At 42.3% G+C, this 14,508-nt stretch overlaps 1 protein-coding gene across 1 annotated transcript in view; it reads left to right on the plus strand.

The window, feature by feature from the left end:
* Positions 1-732: 732 nt before the first annotated feature.
* The window catches only part of CKMT1A (creatine kinase, mitochondrial 1A), a 30,330-nt gene continuing 16,554 nt past the window's right edge, over positions 733-14,508 (plus strand). Inside the window, exons 1-2 of the mRNA XM_066592704.1 lie at positions 733-823; positions 10,176-10,379. Of these exons, the coding sequence (XP_066448801.1) occupies positions 10,228-10,379 (152 nt within the window). The 5' untranslated portion in view covers positions 733-823; positions 10,176-10,227. The remainder of the gene's footprint in view (positions 824-10,175; positions 10,380-14,508) is intronic.

A 14,508-nucleotide genomic window follows, 5' to 3' on the forward strand; every position in this document is an offset into this window, starting at 1 on the left:
TGCAGTATATAGTAGTTTTAAATTTCGCCTACCAAAGGCACAGGTATTCATGAATGGCAGCCCTACGAGCCTTCACTAGGCTCCAAACTACCATACCAGCAATTGGCATCCTGCAATCTTATGTGGGGTGAAGAGGAATGGGGCACCTTGGAGCCCCATCTGCCTAGCTGCTTAAATGGCACAATCAGCTTTGACTGCTGCATCTAAATAGTTAACCTGTTCTGTACACCCTTCACAACTCCATGACACATATTTACGTTATAAGGTTGGGAAGAAGTTCTAAAACAATGCTAAGATGCATGGAACAAAAATAAATACGCACATCTCCTCATTTATACTCCTGGCATTCTAGTGAACGTGAGCCTTAAATATTTCATAAGCAGACAAACTCACATTGCACAATAATTCAACTGGAATTGAATAGGACTACTTATTAAATTATGTGTTGTATTTCTTAGAATGCAATGAAAGAAGAACGAGAAGACGTGCACTCTGCCCCACTTATATCCATTAGAAGGTATTGTGCAGAATAGATTTATTGAACACTTATATACAAGCAAATGGCAAATATCACTAAGGTAGGTGACTACACGGAAAGGGATCAGACAATTCAATGCTTTGATATTAGAAGGTCCAAGGGTCGAAGCTCAGTTGCCAATACATATGATAAGATGTAACAATGTATCATGGGAGGTGTTACAATACTCCTGTAGTGTACAGAGGACAGGCTCCAGGTTTAACAGCCACTTCCCAGTCTACAGATTGTGCCAGTCTGTGCTGCAGGTAGAGCCGTCACCACCCAGAACCACAGAACAGTCACCAGGTAGGAAACATATTCAAGGAGTACGATTTGTTATACCGAAATATGTTATACAGATGGAATTGCGATGTATCCTTCTTCCTTTGTTACCTTCACAGTCTGGTGTCCTTTTGCATTGTATTTCTAGCTTCTATTATGACTTTCTTGTAACCTTTACATGTTGACAAAGCAAGAACATTGTGAAACGATTTACCTTCATAAAGAATTCTTTCATGCTGCATCTTGAAGTTTAGATAGTATTATGTTCAGGCATCTCAAGAGACCTTGAATACTTGGACCTCGAGACCAGAATTGTTTCCATACATTTTGTGTTTTGGGGTAGTTTGGTTTTATGTGGTTGCACTAGGGGTGTCAGACAGGCTGTATTTCTGCAGGGCTGCCAGTGCCAGTAACTAGGTAGGTGTGGCACTGGCACTAGAAACATGTTGCTATTCTGAACAGACAGGTGCAGCACGTAGCTTCTGAATAATGATATTGCTGGAGACCTGTTGTCTGTATGAATATACGGGTAAATTCACATAAATGCCCGACAGTTGTCCCAAGACTTATCGCTCCTGTACTTTCTCTGCAAGATCTCTTCTGGCCATCTGCCTCCATTCACTGTGAACAGGCAATTGTTCAAAGGTTAACGACTGCCTATTTAGGATGACTTTACAGAGGACAACTATTGGCTGAGAAACTGCTTGAACATGTGATTTTTTATTTTTTTTTGCGATAGTTTGTTCTGCGTAAATGTGGAACCCGATGTGGTATTGAATGAGAAATCGCTCATTAGTCAATACTACCTTCGTTTCAGCTCAGTAAAACAAAGCGACTAGAGAATAACTTCTCGCTCGGAGCAAACAGGCAGACTTTCAGCTCTTAACGACTGCCTGTTCAGTGAATGGAGGCGGACAGCCTAAAGAGAACTCAGCGCGCTCTGCCTTCATTCAGTGAATGACTATCGCTCCTGTGTGAAAGCTTATTTGCCAGACAGTCATTCCGTGTTAAGTAACCCATAACCTTTGTGAGAGTCACTTACTAGTTGCTTTGTTTTCAGTGAGCTGAAACAAAGAGACAATTGACTAATGAGCCATTTCTTAGGATCCATTTAGATGGGACAAATGTCGAGCAAACAATGCCCAACACTCGGCCCTGTGTGTCCCCACTCCCCTGCTGTTGCATGGGAGCTAGAAGCACTGACTCGCTCACAGAGTGGCCAGCAAGGGGGGGGGGGGGGGTGGCGGCTGCAGGAGATTTCTCTCCTCACCCTCCCCATTGCCTTAACATAGCGGCCATTCAGTACTAAATGGCTGCTATTTACACTGAACACTCATCGTTTTGCTCATCGTCCATTGTTTATGCAGCATAAGCAATGGACGATGAGCTGATCGCTGACCGTTCAGTGTAAACAGCGGCCGTTCAATACTGAACTGCAGCTATGTTAAGTCAATAGAGAGGGGCGGGGGAGCGCAAGGAGAGAAATCTCCACCAGCCTCCCCACTGTGAGCCAGCGACACTAGCTCCCGTGCAGCAGCACGAGAGCAGGTATGTGCAGGGACAAGTGTTGGGCATTGTTTTTCCGACACTCGTCCCATCTAAATGGGCCTTTATTCAGCACTCAGTTGGGTCCCGTGCTTGCACAGGGCAACAATTGCTAAAATTGCTTGTTTGAGCAATTTTCTGGCCAATAGTTGTCCCGTGTAAGGCCACCTTAGCCTAGAGAGTAGATGCTGAGATGCCAGATGTTTGATAATTGTTTAGCTAAACTTGCAAAACATTACAATTATGATCAAAGCTAAAAATCTTTGAAATGTAGAATAAACCTTTTGATTAGTTAGATGCTTTTGTGAGAAAGGACTTGTCATGGTTCAACACTGTTGGGTGAACTCACATGCGGTGGATTTACCAGGTTAAAAATCCGCAGTAGATTTGAAATTTTACGCATAACTTCCACTTGCTGATTTCCTAATCTGTAGGATATTCTTCTGTTGCAAAAATGCCAGTGGCTTTTAACCACAGATTTTACCACTTTCAATGTAGCAAAAGCGCAATCTGCAGTACATCCACAGCAAAATACACATGGAACACATGAAGATTTTGGTGAGGATTCGCTACATAAGAATTTATTGTCCCACTTCTAAGACTAATGACTTATCCTTAGGATAGGTCATCAATATCTGATCAGCAGTGGTCCACTATCCTGGACCCCTGTCAGGAAGCTGATCACTGAGGTTGGTGTTCAAATATACAGAGCTGCTTTGTTGCCAGACGCAGACTACATTATGCAGTGGGCCGGCTGGTACTGCAGGTTGAGTCCCACTGAAGTGAATGAGACTGATCCTGCAGTACCATGCCGGGCCACTGCATAATGTATGTAGCTATCTGTTTCAGGCAACAAAGCAGCTCCCTACATTAGCACACTGACCCGATGATCAGCTGACTTATATAAACCAACTGGTAGGTAATCAATCTTAGAAGTGGGAATATTCATGAGGACACTGCAATATTTTCTACTGTGCTCAAAAGTTAGCACCAAAATCTGCATGTGTAACACACTGATTTTGATGCAGAATTGAAAATAGAATTCTGCATGCAATTCTGCAGTAAAATCTGCATTTAGAAATGTGGACTTTGGTGCAAATTTTGAAAGCAGAATATCTTGCAGTGTCCTGTGGAATATTCTGGTATGTGTCAAAGAGCCCTCAGGCCCCTTTACAGGCATTTTTAAATGAGCCGATGATTGGACATGCTTCCCCGATCATCAGCCCATGTGAAGATGCCACAATCAGACGCAACTAAAACCTTTAGGGGACTTTCACACGGTCCAGTATTTGACCACAGGATACATTGCAACGCACAGCTGAAGATGCCACTGTGGAAATCTGCACCAAAATCAACATGGCTACATGCAGATTTTGATGCAGAATCATTTTCAATTCTGCATGAAAATCCACAAGAAGTCGTACAGATTTTCGGTGAAACTTTCTAGTGTTGCAATGAGCCCCGTGGCCAAATTCCGCTTGTACAAACGGTCCCTTATGCAGTTAAAAAATACTCGCCCTTCAGCAGCACATCTCCCTATGTAAACGGGGAGTGTCTTACTGATAAATAATCATATTATCAATCATTCTTCCCAATACCAGCGATCATCTGGCATATGTTAATGGCAGTAACGAGAGCTGATCAACATGATATAATGTTTGCCATTTGTTAGCAGTCAGAATACCTGCCTATGTACCTGTTAGCTCTCCACTTTTACCATTAAATTGCTTGAAGAAGGTTATAGACAAGGGTGTGCTGTGTTAATGATTAATGAAACATACAGGCCACAACTCCTGATTACAGGGGTGTAGTCAGAGCACATGCCAGTGACTCAGAAATATGCCTTGATATCTTTCTGAAAGTAACAGTAAGTTTTTAATGCCACTTGGGTTTAGAGTGATTGTCTTTTCTCATGTTTTCAGTCTATAACCCTTTCCAATCCAATTTTGTATTCAGGGTTTCCTAAACGGCTTTCTCTTTTAGCTGTTATACAACGGTGCCATCTGCTGGCTAAAGCCAGAGTGTGTACGCCAGTAAGGCTCCGACAGTGGGGTGGCTGACACTAGACGGTAAGAATACCCTGTCAGATGTCTTTTGACATTGGAGCTGTACAAGCTTCAATCAGAATGTAGGAAGATGTCAGACAGTGTATTGGAAAGGGTTAAAGGGGGATTCCAAGACTTTAACTGCTGATGACCTATTCTCAAGATAACCTGATCCACCATCAATAGTTGATTGATGGGAGTCCGCCGCTTGGGATCCCTGGATTAGTTGATTTTTGGCTTGCTGTTGGTGAGGCAGGGCAGACGTCATCATTGCTAGTCAGCGCCAGAAGTGTAATAGATAATTTCACTTCCATTGAACTCAATGGAAGCATAGCCTTCCATTACACTCCTGGCTCCTCTTTGCAGTCAGAGCTGTGTAATAGAAGGCATCGCTCGCATTGATTTCAATGAGATTGTAGCCGGCTATTATACTTTTGATACTGACGAGCAATGATAACATGCGGCCTGCTACACTGACAGCGAAATGAACGATCAGCAGATGGGTGCGGATCCCGAGTGGTGGGCTTCTGTCGATTTAACTATTGATGACTAACCCTGACGATAGGTCACCAGTAGTTAAAGTTCTGGAATAAATAAATCTTGTTATTTGTATAGCGCCAACTTATTCTGCAGCGCTTTCAGGTAATTATTATTTATTACCCCCCCACCAAGCTGGGTACTCATTTTACTGACCTCAGCAGGATGGAAGGCTGAGTCAACCCTGAGCCGGCTACCTGAACCATGCAGGGATCGAACTTGCAACCTTCAGGTAGTAGGCAAGAGCTTACACTCTGCGCCCCACGAGGGAATGCCCCTTTAACTATAGAAGGGAGAAATTGTGGCATATAAAACCTGATAAACCTTGGTTACAAAACATCTGTTCTTCATTTTTCTTTCCTTTTTGGATCTGTTTTTAGATTCCCACTTTTCAGCAATACAGTAAGGAATACGAGAGCATAAAAAGTGACTCAATAAAACTACAGAAGAAAATTTTAAAAAGTTTATTACCACGATTGACTTGAATTAATTTATTGCACTTCTGTAGTCTGTAAAGCAGTAGGGGCCAGACAGCAGATTGTGATCTACCAGTAGATTGGCGGACAAGCAGATCTTCTTGATGTTGGGCCAAGAGGCGTTTCTCTTAATGGCTTCAACACAGAAGTTAAGAGCCAGGGTGGGGATTTTGGCAGACCTCTCTTACAGTGTGAAATATATACAGTCATCCCTCAAGTTAGTGTCCTCAGGATACAATATTTTCAACATGCATTACACAGTGGTCTTTCCTTGGTCATTGTAACTTTAAACTTGACTCAATGTACAATGTAACAGACAGTCCGGATCTGTGGCATGTGCCATTTGCTATAAAATCCTGCCAATCAGCATTGGCATTTCCCCTGTACTACTGCACTGTTATTTCTCTGGTATATGGTGTAATGTACAGGACTTCCAGCAGCTCTCCTTTATATATAAGGACTTTATGTGAATTACTGATCTGCTTAAAGGGATTGTCCAACTTATAGGCTCCCAGTACAACCACTTCCCCATACAGTGAAATAACAAATAGCGATATACTCACCTCTCCCTGCTCCTGTTGTGTCCCTCAATGGTGTTTGATTCTTTGCTCTGGTCTGTGTTTACAGCTACAGTCCCGCCAAGTTTAAGGGACGTGACAGGGGCTACAGCCAATAACAGAGCTCAGTAACTGATCGCGGCCCGGGACTGCAGCTGTAAACAGACCGCAGTGGAGGATCAAGTAGTGGTCTAGGACACAATGTGAATGGGGAGAGAGGAGTATATCGCTAGTTGTTTTACTACATGGATAAGGGGTTCTCCCGAGAGTTTACAACTTGAACAACCCCTTTAAATTTCTTTTTGTGTTTTGCTTGACATTTTCTGGGCTTTAGAAACAGTTACCAGTTTTCCATTATTGCTCTTGTGTAAAGCACAGGAGTGATGGTCACTGTTACGGCTGTCCGGTGCTTACACGCATGCATTTTTATGCGTGAGTGCCATTGCATTGGAAGTCTAAGTCCCCCTCTCCACGGCCGTGACGGAATATCGCCAGCAATATTGTGCCACGGGGGACGAGGGGGGAGCGCTGAGAGATCTCAGTGGTGAGCCTATCTGACAGGCTCACCATGGAGAATCCTGGCATGCGTCGATTTGAGTCCCGCGAGCAGATAATCGCTATGATTCTCCGCTCATGGACAGGGGGCGGCACTTTCCATAGCAACGCTATGGAAAGCGTGTACTGCATTACTCGCGGTCGGATTATTGCCGCGACTAACACAATGCACTGTCGCCCGTGGACGGGAGCTCTAAAGCTGCCCATACAAATAAAACCTTGATCAAATATAATGTGGCATTCATTCATTCATGGTATTGTTCATGCAAACGATTCCATAAGCAACATGCTAGACTAAGCTGGCCAACAAGGGACAAAGTATAAAAAGGGGTTAAACACAGTGAACTTGTATGAAGTGGCAAATGATTTTATCTTGAAAAAGCAACATGTTTTATTTGAAAGATAGATTTCTATATCTATATGGCTGCCGCCCTTGAGAATGCAAACAGCTCCAAGAAATTAAAGCAAAAGTATATAGAGTCCAAATTCTAGGTAATGACATTAGACATAGCAACTTAAGAAGTTTACATTTTATTCTGATTAAGCCAACATCTACAAACCTGACGCTTCACTTCAAATTTCTCGATATTTAATTGGCAGATACAGTAAGGAGAGAAATTTAGATCATGATCCTTCAGAAAATATGCAAGACTTCCTGAACAACTGGGTGTAGGTTACCCAACCCACAGAACAAGCACTGGGCACAGATCCCTGTTACGGCAGTTTGACCTATTTGGCAACAGGCAAATGACAGATCTACAATATCCTGGTTGACTCTGTGTATCTCTATAACTACCATCTCAATAGTCCATGGGCAAAAGTCAGGAGACTTCTAAAGGAATGGCACCTGATAGAATATGCATAGAATTTGCTCTCTGAATGGCATATATTTGTTTTAAAGCAACCATGAAGTTCTTTCTCAGCATTTACCTAACAATTTCCTTTTTCTCACTTCTTTACTTTTACCCTTGCTGCCTGGCGGTGTTGCCAACCATAGAAAGATGTATCCATGAACTTTTTGAGGCTGCTGGTACTCAAGCCAGTTATTATGACTATAATTCTTGTAATTTTACAGCTCACAGTAGTTCATAGCAGTATCTGACTTACAACCGTGCATCACTTATATTCCATAGCATTCAGTATCGTTTCCCAACGTGTCCATAAAACTGTTGTCTGTCTGTGATTTTTGGATACGTTGTACAGAAAAAAAAAAAGAAAAACATCAGGTTGGTCTGGAAATCAGGCTTCAATGCATTGACTTTCTGGTGATCCTGTAATTGACTTGTATTTATGTACAACAGCCAATCAGAGAAGGTAGAGCAGCAAAGATGAGAAGAGTGCGTCTGCATGAACCAATGGTGAGACAGGAGGTGTGTCTCAGACTAATTCAGCCTCCCTAGAGGTGTGTTTCAGACTACCTCAGATCACAGCTCTGCCCTAGTGGAGCTAAGCAACAAAGCATCTATGGAAAATAAATGATGATTATGTCCTCCAAGACATGTCCGTCGATGGCAACACCCTAGTTTCTTGCATGCTGTCCAGATTCTTGACAGAGGTCATCAGTGTGTGACAATATTATACTAGATGAGCAGTTGTGCTACTGCAAACCCACATTCTCGTCCTCTAATCCATAACACCAGTGGAGCGGAAAACTGATACAACTGGCAATTAAAAGAGGATGCAATGAATGGCCACTTATCGCTGTAGGATCCAGATAGGTACCCCTTGTGGTGCATCACAGGCACTATGCTGCCCGTTATGACTGCCAGAATGTTTGCCATACAAAATAAATAGTAAGTAATGATCCCCTATCGGTACAGACTTGCCTGACAGTCTTCCCAAAACTTATCGCTCCTGTGCTTTCACACTGCAGCAACAGTCATTTAGTGAATAGAGGTGGAGAGTAATCGAGATCTCTTCCAGCTGCCCAGCATCACAGGCTGCATGAAGCTCCTCCGCCACGGGTTGTGTGCCCTGCTTTATGGTCCTTTAACACAGGCAGATCATATGCCTGTGCTACAACCACTGGCCGACAATGAGCATGTTGGTCAGCATTCACTACCTCCAATGTCACCAGCAGATTATCTGTTCTATGGTGACAACTGATCGCTAACACAATCATTCGTCCCCTACAGCTGTTATTGATTGGCTGCATTTAGCGCTATTTACATGGGGAAATATGGAGCTGAGCAGCAAGCCTTTTTATGCTTGCATAACTGAGCCAATCAGCTGAGTAAAGAGCATTTGCTTATTTGCTAGCTGATCGCTGGTGCCTTCGCACAGTCCAACTATCAGGCAGATGTGCGTTCAGAGGATCACTTGGGCCTGCAAAATTCGTTCGAACTAAAAGGCGTGAGAAGTGTTACATTTAAATGCAAAGCATCGTGTAATATTCATTTGCTTTTCATTTGTCGCTCAATTTCAACCAGCATAAAAATCATGGCTGGTTCGCTCACGACTCGCTGCGTCTAAACATTCCCCGCTGAATGTTTCCCATAGACTGTGAAGCGCTGAGCGAGAAGTTAGCGATATTCAGTGATCATCTGTCTAAATGTTTTGCACAAGCATGAACAACTAGCGGTGATTTCACCCCCTCGTGCAGATCATTTAGCCGACAGTCGCCCCACGTAAATGGGGCATTAGGGTGCATTCACACACAGTTGATTTGCTGCAGATCTTGGTGCAAATCTGCACCAATTTCACCCCTTCAGTTGAATTCAAATTGAAGAGGTGAAATCTGCTGTAGATCCATACCAAAATCTGACAAAAAATCCACAGCAAATCTGCTACATGTGAGTACACCCTAAAACTCACCATAGAATTAAGATAAGTCATTCTGCCAATGGCCAACTAGCCAGACTCTCCCATAAACCTCCCCAGATGGTTTGGTCAAGCTTGCATATTTACTTCAGTATAGACATAAGCAATACTTAGGTACTTCTTACAACTCTTATCGCGCTATTGAACCTCTATCTGTCCAATCCGTATTTCCCTCATCTGCCGTCAGATACCATAGATATAAGATTTACTGCAGGACCTATCAAAATTTGTTGGTTCTCTGAGCAAAAATCCGTATCTATTACCATCTTAATGGTGGAAATATGTCCTCATCATGTGGGATCTATGGTTTTATGTTCAAGAGATTTTTATGGAAACTTTCAGGGTAATACAAGAAACATGAATGCAATAAGACATAAAGGGATCTAACGTTTTAGAAAGGAGTGCAGGAAAACTTATTGCTTTACTCAAAAAATATAAATGATGAATTAATAGTGCAGAATTAGTAACAGCCAAAGCGTTAAAAGACAAACCGAAGCCTGCATTACCTGTATGGGGATGTTGCAGTGAATGTAATTTTATAATGAATTATTCAATGTACGATAGAAATACTGCAGTGTTCTGTATATTGCTGTTACATGGTTTGAATATCCCACCACATTGTGGAATCTCCTTATTGTATTTCACTCAGAGAGCGGAGGGGCAGGCCAGATTTATCGTGGGCTGTTAAGAATCTAAGGCAGGTCTGCTCTCACTGCGTCTTGCTCTAATCTCTTCTGTTTTGTTGAGTAGTTTCTATTCAGATCACGTTCACCCCACAGCCACTGCTCTCTTCTCTCTCATCTCTCACATACTCTCCATCTCTTGTTCTTGGTCTCTACAGAACGCCTGGGTCCCTTCTTCCATCACTCTCCTAGAGCTCCAAGATTGCAAAAATGGCCAGCAGCTTCTCAAGAATCCTGTTATCCAGGAAATCAGCTGGGCTTCTGGCAATGGCTGGTGCTGGGTCACTGGCCGCTGGGTACCTCATTAGTAGAGAAGTAGTCAAAGCTGATGCAGACAAGAAAAGGAGACTTTACCCACCAAGGTATCTTCAAATTTTTTTCTATGTCCTACCATGAAAAATGTACATTATATATAAATTTGAACTGTTTGGCTGAATGCATGTGATAAAACTAGAATTGTGAACCCATGATGGGGAAACTGTAGGCCATTCTAAATTTCACAAATTGTTTCATTTTTGTGTTTACTATGAGCGTTTTGATAACCTATAGCAAATTAAGCTTTTCGTGTGTTTTTGAACCTATAGAAGCCCCACTGAACCAGGATAAAGGGGGATGGGGTTGAATTGATACACGCTGGGGGAAGGGGATCCTAAGACCTAATGAATTCATTAACAAATATCCAAGCACCTTAAATACTAAATCCCTCAAACTGTTATTAGAAGCTACTGTCATACAGCATACCTTTAGTTTTTGATCCTTATAATAAACAGGCCTTGAACGTCTTTTGTACAGAATTGTAACAGAATCACACATATTCATCAGTTACATTCTTTCCTAATGGATTTGCTATTTTTACTATTTTATGTCTGCATTTGCCTATCAATGCATTCCTTTAGAGAGAGATGACAGAAAATAATGTAGTGTTGCTAGTTCTAGCTCTGGGGAAATGCTTACTTCATTATGTGCAGCAGCACACAGTCTAGTTCCTCTGCAGATAAGAGTTATCCATCTCTTGTGTTCTGCACAATGCTGCATCTCATGGGCACGGCAAAGGAAATCTGTGCCCTAAAATATGCCCTAGAATTTTTTTTCTCATAGACATCAATGTTTCTTAGGAAAGTCACATTACTGAGCAATTGCACTAGTGACATTTTGGAAAGCTGCAGAATACAGACATATATATGTTGTTTCTTACCAATTTGCAGAACACTGCATTTAGCATGCACAGATCTACACTTGAACAGCCAGTATTCATGTAATATCAGCAAAAGATGATTCTATTTACAGTTTAACCTGATCAGAAAGGATTGGCAATAGTTACTGTTTATTATACTGTGTTACTTTGTAATACTATATTACATTGCTCATAATAAGTTGCCAGAAATTGTCATTGTGACCGTGACTGTATTCATGTAAAGCTTTAAGCATGCAAAGCTTAATAACGCTGAGCCAGCAAGCTTCTTATGGAGTTCACCACCTTAGCCTATTTTCTGCCACCTGGTAATGTGTTGAGGCCCCCTAAGAACAAGCATATGTTCTATTAACCAGTGAGTAGCCGAAGGCATCAGACGGTGATCAAAATAGATTTAAACATTACTCCAGATTGATGTCTGGTGAGAAGGTAATTATAAAATGCATGATCCAACAAGGACAGCTTCATTACATCAAGTAATCAGAATGTGTACATAGAGACTAATATTCTCCTTATACTTCGCTTGGCAAACAAATAAGACAGCTGTTCCCCCATAAAGATTCTTGCATGGGTCAGCTAAGTGTGCATTGGGAGAGGGGGATAAGCTCTGATGCGTTTATCTCCCAGGGGAATAGAGGACTGGGCATGCTATAATCCAACATGCCTGATCCTTCTTACCGTAGAGATGCCCCAATACATATTTAGATTGTTGTTTGGTCCCACCAACATTTGTGTAAGGCCAAATTTAGTATCAGTCAGAGGTGTAACATGAACTTCCTAGGCCCAATGCAAAATCTGGTAAAGGAACCTCCAACTACCACTTGCTGCCAATAGCAATACTGGTATCTTATGTGTAGAGGAGTCTGTAGATTGACTCAGGTGACTACTAACTCTGCATCTGCTATAGCTACGACCTTGGTATCAGTGTATGCCTCTTGTTGTATAAAACTGACGTATAATATAATAACAGCTGTTTATAACCTTGAGAGATGGGGGGAAAGCCATTTACCGAGAGAGCCTATTACTATGGTTACATACAAAGACAGCAAAATCCCAAACCTTCAAGAATCATGTGCATTTTATATTGTCTGGTGTAGCTGTCTAGAAAACACTAAAGGGGTTTTCCAGACATTTACTATTGATGACCTACTGTATCCTCAGGATAGGTCATCAATAGCTGATCAGTGGGTGTCTGCCGCTGGGGATTCCCACAACCAGCTGATCCTCCCACCTACTCTCAGTGGAGGGGGCCCGGTTGTCCGCATTGATGATCAGAGCCAGAAGTGTAGTAGCTGGCTTTGCTCCCAATGAAATCAATGGGATCGATGCCTTCTATTGCACTTCGAGCTCTGACTGCAATGAGGAGCTGGAAATGTAATGAAAAACATTACTATCATTGATTTCAATGGCAGCCAAGCCATCTATTACACTTCTAGCTCTGACCACCAATGCGGATGTCTAGCCCCATTAAACTGATAGTGGGCCTGGGGATCAGTTGATTGGTGTGGATCCTGAGAGGTGGACCCCTGCTGATTGACCTATCCTGGGGGTAGGTCATCAATGGTGGACTCCTGCTGATCTATCAATAGTAAACACCCAGAAAAAACCCTTTAATGTAGGACAGCCATAGACAAAGGCAAGATTGATTTAATAGAAAACAAGGCTGTAGCCAATAAGAAAAGTAGCTTTGAGTCCTGAGTAATTGACCTGTTTTCCACCCCCTAAAACTCGCTTTAAACAGGGGATGACTGAATTCAACAATGCATTTTCCTGCTAACCTGTACGTTCAACTCAGTTATATGTGCATGTTATTTAAAAAACGCAGTGGGATAAGGGGCGGCCAGACACCTGTGGAGCTCCTTTGCTCCTAAGACCACATTTTCCGACAGTTCTTAGATGAGGGTTTGTGGTGACACTAGATTGTTGATGCATCCTGTTAACATCGGTGCAATCCAACCAGAGGCGTAACTTGAAGCTCCTGGGCCCCAATGCGGAACCTGTAACGGGGCCCCCAACTATAACGCTTTATTCATAGTACTGGGCTCCCTATATAGAGAAGAGAGGCCTTATGGGCCCCCTAAGGCTCCTGGGCCCGGGTGCAACCACATCCCCTGCATCCTCTATAGTTACGCCCCTGAATCCAACAGTACAAGTCAAACATCTATCGTTGCTGTAGACTGACAGCAAATGGGTAATAAGAATAAGTAATCCGGACAGCTAAAACTACTGCTGAACTGTTGACCTGGCTAATATATTAAAACTCTACTAAGAGGTTAATCACTTGATACTGCATCCCCATCTGCAATGGCTCCTCCTTGTGCGACTTTCAGTCTTTGCCGTGTGTTGGGAGGTGTATATTTCCTGCTGATCAATATGTACCATTTATAGTGACAATAAAATCCCAGCATCGTTCCCGTTATATCCTGGCATTGATTGGTGCAATGCAGCGGAGCTTGACAGGTTATCCAAATATCACGAGTCAAAGGATGGTGAGAGTGTTGATTGAACCTCTCTTAAATAAAGAGTTTTTTCAGTACTTCTGAGTTTGTAATTATAATTGCTCCTGGAACCTTCTACTGTAGAAGTGAGATCAATGTGCACATGGTGCTAATAAGCAGATTAGGAAAAGCCGATTCTGTTTCTCTATAATATCATATTCTGGCCTTTTCTCTAGACCAGTTCCCGGTTTTCATAAAGGACATTGAAATTATGCTGCATGCTTTATGCTTATCCTTAGGCAATCTACGAAGCTTATTAAAATAAAATACATCAAATAAAGAGAGAACATCACTGGCTGTCTACAGGTTATAGAGGCACATAGACCTCAATAGGAAAAACTATTGTCCAGGGATATCAAAAGCACCAAATAAGAGCAGCTTCATACAAGCCTAATTTGCTGAATTCTGCCCACATTTGACAGTCACACTGCAAGTAGTCAATGGCATTGTGTTCTTACTGTCATGGCATGTATGTAATATGCTCCAAGATAGAACATGCTGTGATCTTTATTGCGTACGTATTTCGCACAATATGTGTGCGTGACAACATAGGAGCCTATAGCACATTAGTACAGCATACTCCACACACGAAATCCATGCATGGAATGTGCTGTAACAATACGTTCGTGTGAAGGAGCCCTAAGCTAAAGTACCTGTTACAGTGTGCAAATGGTTATGTATAAATCATTTACTTGTGTAATTTGTGTGTTATAATGGGCAGGAATCATATAAACCAGACTTTCATTCTACATTTTCAGCTTTATTATAATCATAGACTGGTAGAGCTGGAAGGGACCTCCA

Source organism: Eleutherodactylus coqui, chromosome 2 (assembly GCF_035609145.1).
Source record: "Eleutherodactylus coqui strain aEleCoq1 chromosome 2, aEleCoq1.hap1, whole genome shotgun sequence".
Classification (NCBI taxonomy): domain Eukaryota; kingdom Metazoa; phylum Chordata; class Amphibia; order Anura; family Eleutherodactylidae; genus Eleutherodactylus; species Eleutherodactylus coqui.